Source organism: Oncorhynchus nerka, linkage group LG22, assembly GCF_034236695.1.
Source record: "Oncorhynchus nerka isolate Pitt River linkage group LG22, Oner_Uvic_2.0, whole genome shotgun sequence".
Lineage (NCBI taxonomy): Eukaryota > Metazoa > Chordata > Actinopteri > Salmoniformes > Salmonidae > Oncorhynchus > Oncorhynchus nerka.
In genome coordinates, this window is record NC_088417.1 from 76,896,158 (window position 1) to 76,912,380 (window position 16,223).

The 16,223-nt window shown below is 41.0% G+C and overlaps 2 protein-coding genes across 6 annotated transcripts in view; one reads left to right on the top strand and one right to left on the bottom strand.

The window, feature by feature from the left end:
- The window catches only part of LOC115105764 (neurofibromin-like), a 195,687-nt gene that overhangs the window by 95,330 nt on the left and 84,134 nt on the right, over positions 1-16,223 (bottom strand). The window lies entirely within an intron of this gene.
- The window catches only part of tfr2 (transferrin receptor 2), an 85,070-nt gene that overhangs the window by 39,984 nt on the left and 28,863 nt on the right, over positions 1-16,223 (top strand). For all 3 annotated transcript variants that reach the window (XM_065007416.1, XM_065007417.1, XM_065007418.1), the window contains exons 6-10: positions 3,398-3,509; positions 5,623-5,865; positions 12,053-12,192; positions 12,312-12,493; positions 14,611-14,730. In XM_065007416.1, coding sequence (XP_064863488.1) covers positions 3,398-3,509; positions 5,623-5,865; positions 12,053-12,192; positions 12,312-12,493; positions 14,611-14,730 — 797 coding nt within the window. The remainder of the gene's footprint in view (positions 1-3,397; positions 3,510-5,622; positions 5,866-12,052; positions 12,193-12,311; positions 12,494-14,610; positions 14,731-16,223) is intronic.

Consider the following 16,223-nt stretch of genomic DNA (forward strand, 5'->3'; position numbering starts at 1 on the left):
TAGTGTGTATAGTGTATAGTGTGTATATATAGTGTGTGTAGTGTATAGTGTGTGTAGTGTGTGTAGTGTATAGTGTGTGTAGTGTATAGTGTGTATAGTGTGTATAGTGTGTGTAGTGTGTATAGTGTGTGTATAGTGTGTATAGTGTGTATAGTGTGTATAGTGTGTGTAGTGTATAGTGTGTATAGTGTGTATAGTGTGTGTAGTGTATAGTGTGTATAGTGTGTATAGTGTGTATAGTGTGTATATATAGTGTGTGTAGTGTATAGTGTGTGTAGTGTATAGTGTGTATAGTGTGTGTAGTGTATAGTGTGTATAGTGTGTATAGTGTGTGTAGTGTGTATAGTGTATAGTGTGTATATATAGTGTGTGTAGTGTATAGTGTGTGTAGTGTGTGTAGTGTATAGTGTGTGTAGTGTATAGTGTGTATAGTGTATAGTGTGTATATATAGTGTGTGTAGTGTATAGTGTGTGTAGTGTGTGTAGTGTATAGTGTGTGTAGTGTATAGTGTGTATAGTGTATAGTGTGTATATATAGTGTGTGTAGTGTATAGTGTGTGTAGTGTATAGTGTGTATAGTGTGTGTAGTGTGTGTAGTGTATAGTGTGTGTAGTGTATAGTGTGTATAGTGTGTATAGTGTGTGTAGTGTATAGTGTGTGTAGTGTATAGTGTGTGTAGCGAATAGTGTGTATATATAGTGTGTTTAGTGTGTATAGTGTATAGTGTGTATAGTGTATAGTGTGTGTAGTGTATAGTGTGTGTAGTGTGTGTAGTGTATAGTGTGTGTAGTGTATAGTGTGTATAGTGAGGGAATTCTTGAGGGAAACCTGTTTTCAGTCTTCCAGAGATTTGAGACTGGGGCGGAGGTTCACCTTCCAGCCGGACAATGACCCTAATCATACTGCTAAAGCAACACTTGAGTGGTTTAAGGGGAAACATTTAAATGTCTTGGAATGGCCTAGTCAAAGCCCAGACCTCAATCCAATTGAGCATCTGTGGTATGACTTAAAGATTGCTGTACACCAGCAGAATCCGTCCAACTTGAAGGAGCTGGAGCAGTTTTTGCCTTGAAGAATCATCAAAAATCCCAGTGGCTAGATGTGCCAAGCTCATAGAGACATACCCCAAGAGACGTGCAGCTATAATTGCTGCAAAAGGTGGCTCAGATGTATTTATTTAACCAGGTAGGCCAGTTGAGAAGTTCTCAAATACAACTGCGACCTGGCCAAGATAAAGCAGCGCGACACAAACAACAACAGAGTTACACATGAGATAAACAATAAACAAAAAAGTCAAAAACACATAATAATATAATTTTCTTTTGAAGTGATAGATGTGCAGATGATGATGTGCAGGTAGAGATACTGGGGTGCAAAGGAGGAATTGGCTTTGGGGGTGACCAGTGAGATATACCTGTTGGAACGCGTGCTATGCGTGGGTGCTGCTATGGTGACCAGTGAGCTGAGATAAGGCGGAGCTTTACCTAGCAGAGACTTGTAGATAACCTGGAGCCAGTGGGTTTGGCAAAGAATATGTAGTGAGGGCCAACCAACAAGAGCATACAGGTCGCAGTGGTGGGTAGTATATGGGGCTTTGGTGACAAACACGGATGGCACTGTGATAGACTGCATCCAGTTTGCTGAGTAGAATGTTGGAGGCTATTTTATAGATGACATCACCGAAGTCGAGGATTGGTAGGATGGTCAGTTTTACAAGGGTATGTTTGGCAGCATGTTTGGCAACTATCCGTTGCGAAATAGGAAGACAATTCTAGATTTAATTTTGGATTGGAGATGCTTAATGTGAGTCTGGAAGAAGAGTTTACAGTCTAACCAGACACCTAGGTATTTGTAGTTGTCCACATATTCTAGGTCAGAACTGTCCAGAGTAGTTGAATTGGTTGAAGAGCATGCACTTAGTTTTACTAGCAGTTGGAAGCCACGGAATGAGTGTTGTATGGATTTGAAACTCGTTTGAAGGTTTGTTAGCACAGTGTCCAAAGAAGGGCCAGAAGTATACAGAATGGTGTTGCCGTGACTGTCCTGACCAGGTCAGGTTACAGGAGACCACAACCCTACAGATTATCTCTCAACCCCAACAGAGGAGGAGAGATCTAGGGGTCTGAAGATGTGGGGGGGTTTTATGACCCCTCACGCCCCTGGTAAATCTCAGGCCACAGACAAATTCCTTTGTCCTGTTACTATGGAGAACCAGCCTCAGAACATTAAACCTGAAATAAAGGGACTTTGGAACAATGGTTTCCATCAGCCACAATGGTGGTCATGACGATAGGTGGAATATGAAAATGTTTGTCATTTTTTGTTTTGTTATTAAAGGTTAATAGATGACGTTATTACGAAAACATTGTAACGTGAAGAGTTTTCCTAGTATCTGTTTGATGTTTATACATATATCCAAATCAAAGAGAATGTTTTGGGAAGATGAAATGTTACGTTAGTTGTTCTGAAATTAGATTTGAATAAAATCTAGACCCATAAGAGTGAAAGTTTGACACGCGCCACAGTTCTAATCGATAATAATGTGTTTTGTCTATGTGTGTATTTTTTCTTCATTTTTTCTTTTTAGAAAATAAATATTAAACTAAGATTGGTGTGGTACGAACCCATTGGTGAGACCCGGGTCCGTGCAGATTCACGGGCTATACGACGTTCAGAACGAGATTGGTAGAGGCAGATTAGATTATGAGACTGATAGAGGCAATTGGTTAAATAGCGGCTGTTGTAAAATCGATATTTTGATATTCTTTGAGTTAATTTGGGAAATAGAAACTCAATAAAATCCCATGGTGCCCCAGGTTAATGAGTTAATAATTGCTTGATTCAGTTAATCACGCAATTAGAAACTTTAATTATTCGATGAGCAACAGTCGTCACATGAACTAATACAACGTCACGACAGTGTTGTCTGAGTAGAGGTGGATCACAGAATCACCAGCAGCAAGAGCGACATCATTGATATATAGAGAGAAAGGTGTCGGCCCGAGAGTTGTAGCCACTGTAGTGTATAATGTGTGTAGAGTATAAGTACAGTGTGTGTAGTGTATAATGTGTGTATTGTATAGTAGAGCCTCCCGAGTAGTCGTCTAATACACTGCATCACGGTGCTAGAGACGTCACTACAGACCCGGGTTCGATTCCGGGCTGTATCACAACTGGCCATGATCGCACAATTGGCCCAGTGTCGTCCGGGTTAGGGGAGGGTTTGACCCGGGGGGGGTCTTTACAAGGCCGTCATTGTAAATAGGAATTTGTAATTAACGGACTAGTTAAATAAAACTTAAATAGAAAAAGAGTGTGTGTGTGTGTGTGTGTGTGTGTGTGTGTGTGTGTGTGTGTGTGTGTGTGTGTGTGTGTGTGTGTGTGTGTGTGTGTGTAGGATCCAGAGGAACTCTCTATGGATGGTGGATTCACAGGGCGAGGTGTTGGAGGAGATTCCTCTGGAAGATCCAGACTCCTACTGTGCCTACAGCGCTATTGGCACCGCCACGGTAAGACAGACACAGTGTTTAAATGTACTACATACAGTACCAGTCAAAAGTTTGGACACACCAGGGGTTTTCTTTATTTGTACTATTTTCTACATTGTAGAATACTAGTGAAGACATCAACACTATGAAATAACACATATGGAATCATGTCGTAACCAAAAAAAGTGTTAAACAAATCTAAATATATTTTGTATTTGAGATTCTTCAAAGTAGCCATCCTTTGCCTTGACGACAGCTTTGCACACGGTTGGTATTTTCTCAACCAGCTTCACGAGGTAGTCACATGGAATGCATTTAAATTAACAGGTTTGTCTTGTTAAAATGAATTTGGGGAATTTCTTTCCTTCTTTATGTGTTTGAGCCAATCAGTTGTGTTGTGACAAGGTGTAACAGTATAACTTTAGACCGTCCCCTCGCCCATACCCGGGCGCGAACCAGGGACCCTCTGCACACATCAACAACAGTCACCCTCGAAGCATCGTTACCCATTGCTCCACAATGGGAGAGCAAGGGGATCTACTACTTCAAGGTCTCAGAGCAAGTGACATCACCGATTGAAACGCTATTTAGCGCGCACTGCTAACTAAGCTAGCCGTTTCACATCTGTTACAAAGGCATGGGTGGTATACAGAAGAAGGACCTATTTGGTAAAATACCATATTAAGGCAAGAACAGCACAAATAAGCAAAAATAAAGACATGAAGGTCAGTCAATCCCGAAAATGTTAAGACCTTTGAAAGTTTCTTCAAGTGCAGTCACAAAAACCATCAAGAGCTATGGTGAAACTTGCTCTCATGAGAACCGCCACAGGAAAGGAAGACCCAGAGTTACCTCTGCTGCAGAGGAGAAGTTCATTAGAGTTAACTGGCTCTCATGAGGACCGCCACAGGAAAGGAAGACACAGAGTTACCTCTGCTGCAGAGGAGAAGTTCATTAGAGTTAACTGGCTCTCATGAGGACCGCCACAGGAAAGGAAGACCCAGAGTTACCTCTGCTGCAGAGGAGAAGTTCATTAGAGTTACCAGCCTCAGAAATTGTAGCCCAAATAAATTATTCACAGACTTCAAGTAACAGACACATCTCAACATCAACTGTTCAGAGGAGACTGCGAGAATCAGGCCTTCATGGTCGAATGAATTGCTGCAAGGAAACCAATAATAAGAAGAGACTTGTTTGGGCCAAGAAGCCCAAGCATGGTAAACCTGTCCTTTGGTCTGATCAGCCCATGGTGGTGAAATGCAGAGTAGGTTAACGGATGATCTCTGCATGTGTGGTTCCCACCGTGAAGCATGGAAGAGGAGGTGTGATGGTGTGGGGGTGCTTTGCTGGTGACACTGTCTGTGATTTATTTATAGTTCAAGGCACACTTAACCAGCATGGCTACCACAGCATTCTGCAGCAATACACCATCCCATCTGGTTTGCTTTTAGTGGGACTATCATTTGTTTTTCAACAGGACAATGACCCAACAAACCTCCAGGCTATTTAAGAGCTATTTGACCAAGGAGAGTGATGGAGTGCTGCATCAGATGACCTGGCATCCACAGTCATCTGACCTCAACCCAATTGAGATGGTTTGGGATGAGTTGGGCCTCAAAGTGATGGAAAAGCAGCCAATAAGTGCTCAGCATATGTGGGAACTCCTTCAAGACGGTTGGGAAAGCATTCCAGGTGATGCTGGTTGACAGAATGCCAAGAAGTGTGCAAGCTGTCATCAAGGCAACGGATGGCTACTTTGAAAAATCTCAAATATATTTTGATATGTGTTGACACATTTTTTTTGTTGCTACTCCATTATTCCGTGTCTGTTATTTCATACTTTATGTCTTCACTATTGTTCTACAATGTATTAGAGGATTATAAGGATAAATACTATTCTAGGGGTTAGGGTTAGGTTTATGGGTTAGGTTTAGGGTTAGGTTTAGGGGTTATAGTTAGGGTTAGGTTTTGGGGTTGTGGTTAGGTTTAGTTGAAAGGGAAAATAGTATTTTGAATGGGAATCAATTGTGTCCCTACAAGGTTAGTAAAACAAGACTGTGTTTTTATATTTGTGTGAATATGTGTATGTGTGGGGTAGTCTTTTGTACCTCTGACTTCATGTCTCTCTCTACAGGGGGGCGTGGTGTATGTCAATTACGGCCGCCAGCAGGATTTTGACTGGCTGCAGTCTGCGGGAGTGTCTGTGGTTGGCTGCGTTGTAGTGATGCGTGTGGGGGGCGGGGTTAGTTATGCTGAGAAGGTGCTATTGGCTCAGAAGGCTGGAGCAGGCGGAGCCTTGATCTATCCAGATCCTGCTGACATCCCTCAGGACCCTCGACGCCTGGGGCTGAACAGTTACACCGCTATATCAGAACACGTATGTTATACCTCTATATCAGAACACGTATGTTACACCTCTATATCAGAACACGTATGTTACACATCTATATCAGAACACGTATGTTACACCTCTATATCAGAACATACACCTCTATATCAGAACACGTATGTTACACCTCTATATCAGAACATACACCTCTATATCAGAACACGTATGTTACACCTCTATATCAGAACACGTATGTTATACCTCTATATCAGAACACGTATGTTACACCTCTATATCAGAACACGTATGTTACACCTCTATATCAGAACACGTATGTTACACCTCTATATCAGAACACGTATGTTACACCTCTATATCAGAACACGTATGTTATACCTCTATATCAGAACACGTATGTTACACCGCTATATCAGAACACGTATGTTATACCTCTATATCAGAACACGTATGTTACACCTCTATATCAGAACACGTATGTTATACCTCTATATCAGAACACGTATGTTATACCTCTATATCAGAACACGTATGTTACACCTCTATATCAGAACACGTATGTTATACCTCTATATCAGAACACGTATGTTACACCTCTATATCAGAACACGTATGTTACACCTCTATATCAGAACACGTATGTTACACATCTATATCAGAACATACACCTCTATATCAGAACACGTATGTTATACCTCTATATCAGAACACGTATGTTACACCTCTATATCAGAACACGTATGTTACACATCTATATCAGAACATATACCTCTATATCAGAACACGTATGTTATACCTCTATATCAGAACACGTATGTTACACCTCTATATCAGAACACGTATGTTACACCTCTATATCAGAACACGTATGTTACACCTCTATATCAGAACACGTATGTTATACCTCTATATCAGTACACGTATGTTACACCTCTATATCAGAACACGTATGTTACACCTCTATATCAGAACACGTATTTTACACCTCTATATCAGAACACGTATGTTACACCTCTATATCAGAACACGTATGTTACACATCTATATCAGAACACGTATGTTACACATCTATATCAGAACACGTATGTTACACCTCTATATCAGAACACGTATGTTACACCTCTATATCAGAACACGTATGTTACACCTCTATATCAGAACACGTATGTTACACCTCTATATCAGAACACGTATGTTACACATCTATATCAGAACACGTATGTTACACATCTATATCAGAACACGTATGTTACACATCTATATCAGAACACGTATGTTACACCTCTATATCAGAACACGTATGTTATACCTCTATATCAGAACACGTATGTTACACCTCTATATCAGAACACGTATGTTACACCTCTATATCAGAACACGTATGTTACACATCTATATCAGAACATACACCTCTATATCAGAACACGTATGTTATACCTCTATATCAGAACACGTATGTTACACCTCTATATCAGAACACGTATGTTACACATCTATATCAGAACATATACCTCTATATCAGAACACGTATGTTATACCTCTATATCAGAACACGTATGTTACACCTCTATATCAGAACACGTATGTTACACCTCTATATCAGAACACGTATGTTACACCTCTATATCAGAACACGTATGTTATACCTCTATATCAGTACACGTATGTTACACCTCTATATCAGAACACGTATGTTACACCTCTATATCAGAACACGTATTTTACACCTCTATATCAGAACACGTATGTTACACCTCTATATCAGAACACGTATGTTACACATCTATATCAGAACACGTATGTTACACATCTATATCAGAACACGTATGTTACACCTCTATATCAGAACACGTATGTTACACCTCTATATCAGAACACGTATGTTACACCTCTATATCAGAACACGTATGTTACACCTCTATATCAGAACACGTATGTTACACATCTATATCAGAACACGTATGTTACACATCTATATCAGAACACGTATGTTACACATCTATATCAGAACACGTATGTTACACCTCTATATCAGAACACGTATGTTACACATCTATATCAGAACACGTATGGTATACCTCTATATCAGAACACGTATGTTACACATCTATATCAAAACATACACCTCCATATCAGAACACGTATGTTACACATCTATATCAGAACAACTACAAATACCTAGGTGTCTGGTTAGACTGTAAACTCTCCTTCCAGACTCACATTAAGCATCTCCAATCCAAAATTACATCTAGAATTGTCTTCCTATATCGCAACAAAGCATCTTTCACTCATGCTGCCAAACATACCCTCGTAAAACCGACCATCCTACCGATCCTCGACTTCGGTGATGTCATCTATAAAATTGCATCCAACACTCTACTCAACAAACTGGATGCAGTCTATCACAGTGCCATCCGTCTCCAAAGCCCCATTCTCTACCCACCATTGCAACCTGTACGCTCTCGTTGGTTGGCCCTCTCTTCATACTCGTCACCAAACCCACTGGCTACAGGTTATCTACAAGTCTCTGCTGGGTAAAGCCCCGCCTTATCTCAGCTCACTGGTCCCCATAGCAGCACCCACTCGTAGCATGCGCTCCAGAAGGTATATCTCACTCACCCCAAAGCCAATTCCTCCTTCGGTCGTCTTTCCTTTCAAATCTTTGCTGCCAATGACTGGAACAAACTGCAAAAATCTCTGAAGCTGGAGACACATATCTCCCTCACTAGCTTCAAGCACCAGCTGTCAGAGCAGCTCACAGATCACTGCACCTGTACATAGCCCATCTGTTAACAGCCCATCTATCTACCTACCTCATCCCCCTACTGTATTTATTTATTTATTTTTTTGCTCCCTTGCACCCTAGTATCTCTACTTGCACATTCATCTTCTGCACATATTCCATTCCAGTGTTTTAATTGCTATATTGTAATTACTTTGCCACCATGGCCTATTTATTGCCTTAACTCCCTTATCTTACCTCATTTGCACTCACTGTATGTAGACCTTTTGTTTTCTCTGCACTACAGAGTGCAGAGAAAACACTACAGAGTGCCTGGGAGGCCGAGCAGTTGCCATACCAGACAGTGATGCAACCAGTCAGGATGCTCTCGATGGTGTAGTTGTAGACCTTTTTGGAAAATATATTAACTCAAAATGCTTAACAGGTAGCTTGGGAAATGTCCCAAAATTCTCAAACATGGCAAATGCTCCAAATCAAACACTGGCCCTTTAAGGCAATAACTAGAGTAAACTATCACTGGCCCTTTAAGGCAATAACTAGAGTAAACTATCACTGGCCCTTTAAGGCAATAACTAGAGTAAACTATCACTGGCCCTTTAAGGCAATAACTAGAGTAAACTATCACTGGCCCTTTAAGGCAATAACTAGAGTAAACTATCACTGGCCCTTTAAGGCAATAACTAGAGTAAACTATCACTGGCCCTTTAAGGCAATAACTAGAGTAAACTATCACTGGCCCTTTAAGGCAATAACTAGAGTAAACTATCACTGGCCCTTTAAGGCAATAACTAGAGTAAACTATCACTGGCCCTTTAAGGCAATAACTAGAGTAAACTATCACTGGCCCTTTAAGGCAATAACTGGCCCTTTAGAATAACTAAACTATCACTGGCCCTTTAAGGCAATAACTAGAGTAAACTATCACTGGCCCTTTAAGGCAATAACTAGAGTAAACTATCACTGGCCCTTTAAGGCAATAACTAGAGTAAACTATCACTGGCCCTTTAAGGCAATAACTAGAGTAAACTATCACTGGCCCTTTAAGGCAATAACTAGAGTAAACTATCACTGGCCCTTTAAGGCAATAACTAGAGTAAACTATCACTGGCCCTTTAAGGCAATAACTAGAGTAAACTATCACTGGCCCTTTAAGGCAATAACTAGAGTAAACTATCACTGGCCCTTTAAGGCAATAACTAGAGTAACTAACTGGAAGTAAACTATCACTGGCCCTTTAAGGCAATAACTAGAGTAAACTATCACTGGCCCTTTAAGGCAATAACTAGAGTAAACTATCACTGGCCCTTTAAGGCAATAACTAGAGTAAACTATCACTGGCCCTTTAAGGCAATAACTAGAGTAAACTATCACTGGCCCTTTAAATAACTAGAGTAAACTATCACTGGCCCTTTAACTAGAGTAAACTATCACTGGCCCTTTAAGGCAATAACTAGAGTAAACTCACTGGCCCTTTAAGGCAATAACTAGAGTAAACTATCACTGGCCCTTTAAGGCAATAACTAGAGTAAACTATCACTGGCCCTTTAAGGCAATAACTAGAGTAAATCACTAAGGCAATAACACTATCACTGGCCCTTTAAGGCAATAACTAGAGTAAACTATCACTGGCCCTTTAAGGCAATAACTAGAGTAAACTATCACTGGCCCTTTAAGGCAATAACTAGAGTAAACTATCACTGGCCCTTTAAGGCAATAACTAGAGTAACTATCACTGGCCCTTTAAGGCAATAACTAGAGTAAACTATCACTGGCCCTTTAAGGCAATAACTAGAGTAAACTATCACTGGCCCTTTAAGGCAATAACTAGAGTAAACTATCACTGGCCCTTTAAGGCAATAACTAGAGTAAACTATCACTGGCCCTTTAAGGCAATAACTAGAGTAAACTATCACTGGCCCTTTAAGGCAATAACTAGAGTAAACTATCACTGGCCCTTTAAGGCAATAACTAGAGTAAACTATCACTGGCCCTTTAAGGCAATAACTAGAGTAAACTATCACTGAGCTATCACTTTTTAAGGCAATAACTAGAGTAAACTATCACTGGCCCTTTAAGGCAATAACTAGAGTAAACTATCACTGGCCCTTTAAGGCAATAACTAGAGTAAACTATCACTGGCCCTTTAAGGCAATAACTAGAGTAAACTATCACTGGCCCTTTAAGGCAATAACTAGAGTAAACTATCACTGGCCCTTTAAGGCAATAACTAGAGTAAACTATCACTGGCCCTTTAAGGCAATAACTAGAGTAAACTATCACTGGCCCTTTAAGGCAATAACTAGAGTAAACTATCACTGGCCCTTTAAGGCAATAACTAGAGTAAACTATCACTGGCCCTTTAAGGCAATAACTAGAGTAAACTAACAATCAGAGCTTCTGGCCCTTTAAGGCAATAACTAGAGTAAACTATCACTGGCCCTTTAACCCTAGGCAATAACTAGAGTAAACTATCACTGGCCCTTTAAGGCAATAACTGGTAAACTATCATGGCCCTTTGAGGCAATAACTAGAGTAAACTATCACTGGCCCTTTAAGGCAATAACTAGAGTAAACTATCACTGGCCCTTTTAAGACAATAACTAGAGTAAACTATCACTGGCCCTTTAAGGCAATAACTAGAGTAAACTATCACTGGCCCTTTAAGGCAATAACTAGAGTAAACTATCACTGGCCCTTTAAGGCAATAACTAGAGTAAACTACCACTGGCCCTTTAAGGCAATAACTAGAGAAACTATCACTGGCCCTTTAAGGCAATAACTAGAGTAAACTATCACTGGCCCTTTAAGGCAATAACTAGAGTAAACTATCACTGGCCCTTTAAGGCAATAACTAGAGTAAACTATCACTGGCCCTTTAAGGCAATAACTAGAGTAAACTATCACTGGCCCTTTAAGGCAATAACTAGAGTAAACTATCACTGGCCCTTTAAGGCAATAACTAGAGTAAACACTGGCCCTTTAAGGCAATAACTAGAGTAAACTATCACTGGCCCTTTAAGGCAATAACTAGAGTAAACTATCACTGGCCCTTTAAGGCAATAACTAGAGTAAACTATCACTGGCCCTTTAAGGCAATAACTAGAGTAAACTATCACTGGCCCTTTAAGGCAATAACTAGAGTAAACTATCACTGGCCCTTTAAGGGGGTAATAACTAGAGTAAACTATCACTGGCCCTTAAGGCAATAACTAGAGTAAACTATCACTGGCCCTTTAAGGCAATAACTAAAGTAAACTATCACTGGCCCTTTAAGGCAATAACTAGAGTAAACTATCACTGGCCCTTTAAGGCAATAACTAGAGTAAACTATCACTGGCCCTTTAAGGCAATAACTAGAGTAAACTTTCACCCCAGGACAGAGTGAGCTTCAAACCTTAATCATATTGGGGTTCTGTCCTTGCTGCTCCAACAATTGTGACAGAGCTTCACAGCTCTCTCCCATCCAATCAACAGGTCCATCTGGGATCAGGTGACCCCTTCACCCCTGGCTTCCCCTCCTTCAACCACACCCAGTTCCCGCCCACACAGTCCTCTGGCCTGCCTGTCATCCCTGCTCAGCCAATCAGTGCCAACGTAGCCTCCAAGCTACTCAGGTAAGCCCCGTCCTTCCCTCTGGTGTCCCAGGTGTGACTCCTTCTCTCCCTCCACCTCACCCCTTCTCTCCCTCCACCTCACCCCTTCTCTCCCTCCACCTCACCCCTTCCTCCCCCAGTCAGTTGACCGGTCCAGTGTGCCCGCGCGGTTGGCAGGGCCGGCTGCCATACGTCCGTTGTGTCCTGGGGCGGGGCTTCACCTCTGCAGACGGCAGGAGGATCAGGATGGGGGTCTATAACACCATGACTCCTGTTCTACTGAACAACATCTTCTCTTCTCTGGAGGGAAGGATAGAACCTGGTGAGAGGGAAGGGGAGGGAGTAGAGTGAGCTCCAAAACTATTGGTACAGTGTCAAATTGTACGTTAATGTGGATGGTAACATGATTATGGATAGTCCCGAATGAATCACGAATAATAATGACATCACTTCCTGAAACAGGAGGTTAAACAAAATGTGTAACATAGTATCACAATATTACCATTCAATGTATCCAAATATATGAACATACTGGGAATCAATATTTACAGTCATATAAGTACAATTTTCAGGTAGGATAAAAAACAAACACAATTTAGACATATAAAACGGTTTTAGGTCAATAGGGGGTAGAGGGTGGGTGATAGGGGGTAGAGGGTGGGTGATAGGGGGTAGAGGGTGGTGATAGGGGGTGAGGGTGGGTGATAGGGGTAGAGGGTGGGAGATAGGGGTAGAGGGTAGGAGATAGGGGTAAGGGGTAGAGGGTAGGAGATAGGGGTAGAGGGTGATAGGGGGTAGAGGGTGGGTGATAGGGGGTAGAGGGTGGGTGATAGGGGGTAGAGGGTGGGAGATAGGGGGTAGAGGGTAGGAGATAGGGGGTAGAGGGTAGGAGATAGGGGGTAAGGGGTAGAGGGTAGGAGATAAGGGGTATAGGGTAGGAGATAGGGGTAGAGGGTATGGTAATTATGCCTCTAACTTTCTCACTCATCATTATTCATGATTCTTTCAGGATTATCCCTAATCATGGTAGCATCCACATTCATGTAGTGTTTATAAACATATTCTACACTTATTTACAATAACAATGACTCCAAAATGACACAATACATTATATAGCATTGAGTTCTATTGGTCAAATCTAATCAAATGAGGTCATCTCTGCTAGCAATACGGGACCAACTACTACACGTTTAAATGAGGTCATCTCTGCTAGCAATACGGGACCAACTACTACACGTTTAAATGAGGTCATCTCTGCTAGCAATACGGGACCAACTACTACACGTTTAAATGAGGTCATCTCTGCTAGCAATAAGGGACCAACTACTACACGTTTAAATGAGGTCATCTCTGCTAATATAACCACGGGACCAACTACTACACGTTTAAATGAGGTCATCTCTGCTAGCAATACGGGACCAACTACTACACGTTTAAATGAGGTCATCTCTGCTAGCAATACGGGACCAACTACTACACGTTTAAATGAGGTCATCTCTGCTAGCAATATAACCAACTACTACACGTTTAAATGAGGTCATCTCTGCTAGCAATACGGGACCAACTACTACACGTTTAAATGAGGTCATCTCTGCTAGCAATACGGGACCAACTACTACACGTTTAAATGAGGTCATCTCTGCTAGCAATACGGGACCAACTACTACACGTTTAAATGAGGTCATCTCTGCTAGCAATACGGGACCAACTACTACACGTTTAAATGAGGTCATCTCTGCTAGCAATACGGGACCAACTACTACACGTTTAAATGAGGTCATCTCTGCTAGCAATACGGGACCAACTACTACACGTTTAAATGAGGTCATCTCTGCTAGCAATACGGGACCAACTACTACACGTTTAAATGAGGTCATCTCTGCACAGCAATACGGGACCAACTACTACACGTTTAAATGAGGTCATCTCTGCTAGCAATACGGGACCAACTACTACACGTTTAAATGAGGTCATCTCTGCTAGCAATACGGGACCAACTACTACACGTTTAAATGAGGTCATCTCTGCTAGCAATACGGGGCCAACTACTACACGTTTAAATGAGGTCATCTCTGCTAGCAATACGGGGCCAACTACTACACGTTTAAATGAGGTCATCTCTGCTAGCAATACGGGACCAACTACTACACGTTTAAATGAGGTCATCTCTGCTAGCAATACGGGACCAACTACTACACGTTTAAATGAGGTCATCTCTGCTAGCAATACGGGGCCAACTACTACACGTTTAAATGAGGTCATCTCTGCTAGCAATACGGGGCCAACTACTACACGTTTGACTACTTTAATTGACATACAAGAGAATTTGTCCCAATACTTTGGTCCCCTAAAATGGGGGGACTATGTACAATGTGGAGCTCATTGTAGATTCTGACCTAATGCCTACCTATATCTCTCTCCTCCTCCTCCCCCCTGTAGATCAGTACATTATAATGGGGGCCCAGAGAGATGCGTGGGGGCCGGGGGCGGTGAAGGCCGGGGTTGGAACAGCCATCCTACTGGAGCTGGCTCGGACCTTCAGCAACATGGTGCAGAACGGTACGAACCACAAAACAACCATAACAAACCACAATATAACCATAACACAACCACAATACAACCATAACACAACCACAATATAACCACAACACAACCACAATATAACCATAACACAACCACAATATAACCACAACACAACCACAATATAACACAAACACAATATAACACAAACACAACCACAATATAACCATAACACAACCACAATACAACCATAACACAACCACAATACAACCATAACACAACCACAATATAACACAAACACAACCACAATATAACCACAGCACAACCACAATATAACCACAACACAACCACAATATAACCACAGCACAACCACAATATAACCACAACACAACCACAATATAACCATAACACAACCACAATATAACACAACCACAATATAACCACAGCACAACCACAATATAACCACAACACAACCACAATATAACACAACCACAATATAACCACAGCACAACCACAATATAACCACAACACAACCACAATATAACCACAGCACAACCACAATATAACCACAGCACAACCACAATATAACCATAACACAACCACAATATAACCACAATATAACCATAACACAACCACAATATAACCATAACACAACCACAATATAACCACAACACAACCACAATATAACCACAGCACAACCACAATATAACCATAACACAACCACAATATAACACAAACACAACCACAACACAAACACAATATAACACAAACACAACCACAATATAACACAAACACAACCACAATATAACCACAACACAACCACAATATAACCACAGCACAACCACAATATAACACAAACACAACCACAATATAACCACAACACAACCACAATATAACCACAACACAACCACAATATAACACAACCACAATATAACCACAAACACAACCACAATATAACCACAACACAACCACAATATAACACAAACACAACCACAATATAACACAAACACAACCACAATATAACCACAACACAACCACAATATAACCACAGCACAACCACAATATAACCACAACACAACCACAATATAACACAAACACAACCACAATATAACCACAACACAACCACAATATAACCACAACACAACCACAATATAACACAACCACAATATAACCACAAACACAACCACAATATAACCACAACACAACCACAATATAACACAAACACAACCACAATATAACCACAAACACAACCACAATATAACCACAACACAACCACAATATAACACAAACACAACCACAATATAACACAAACACAACCACAATATAACCACAACACAACCACAATATAACCACAGCACAACCACAATATAACCACAACACAACCACAATATAACACAAACACAACCACAATATAACCACAACACAACCACAATATAACCACAGCACAACCACAATATAACCACAACACAACCACAATATAACCACAACACAACCACAATATAACACAAACACAACCACAATATAACCACAAC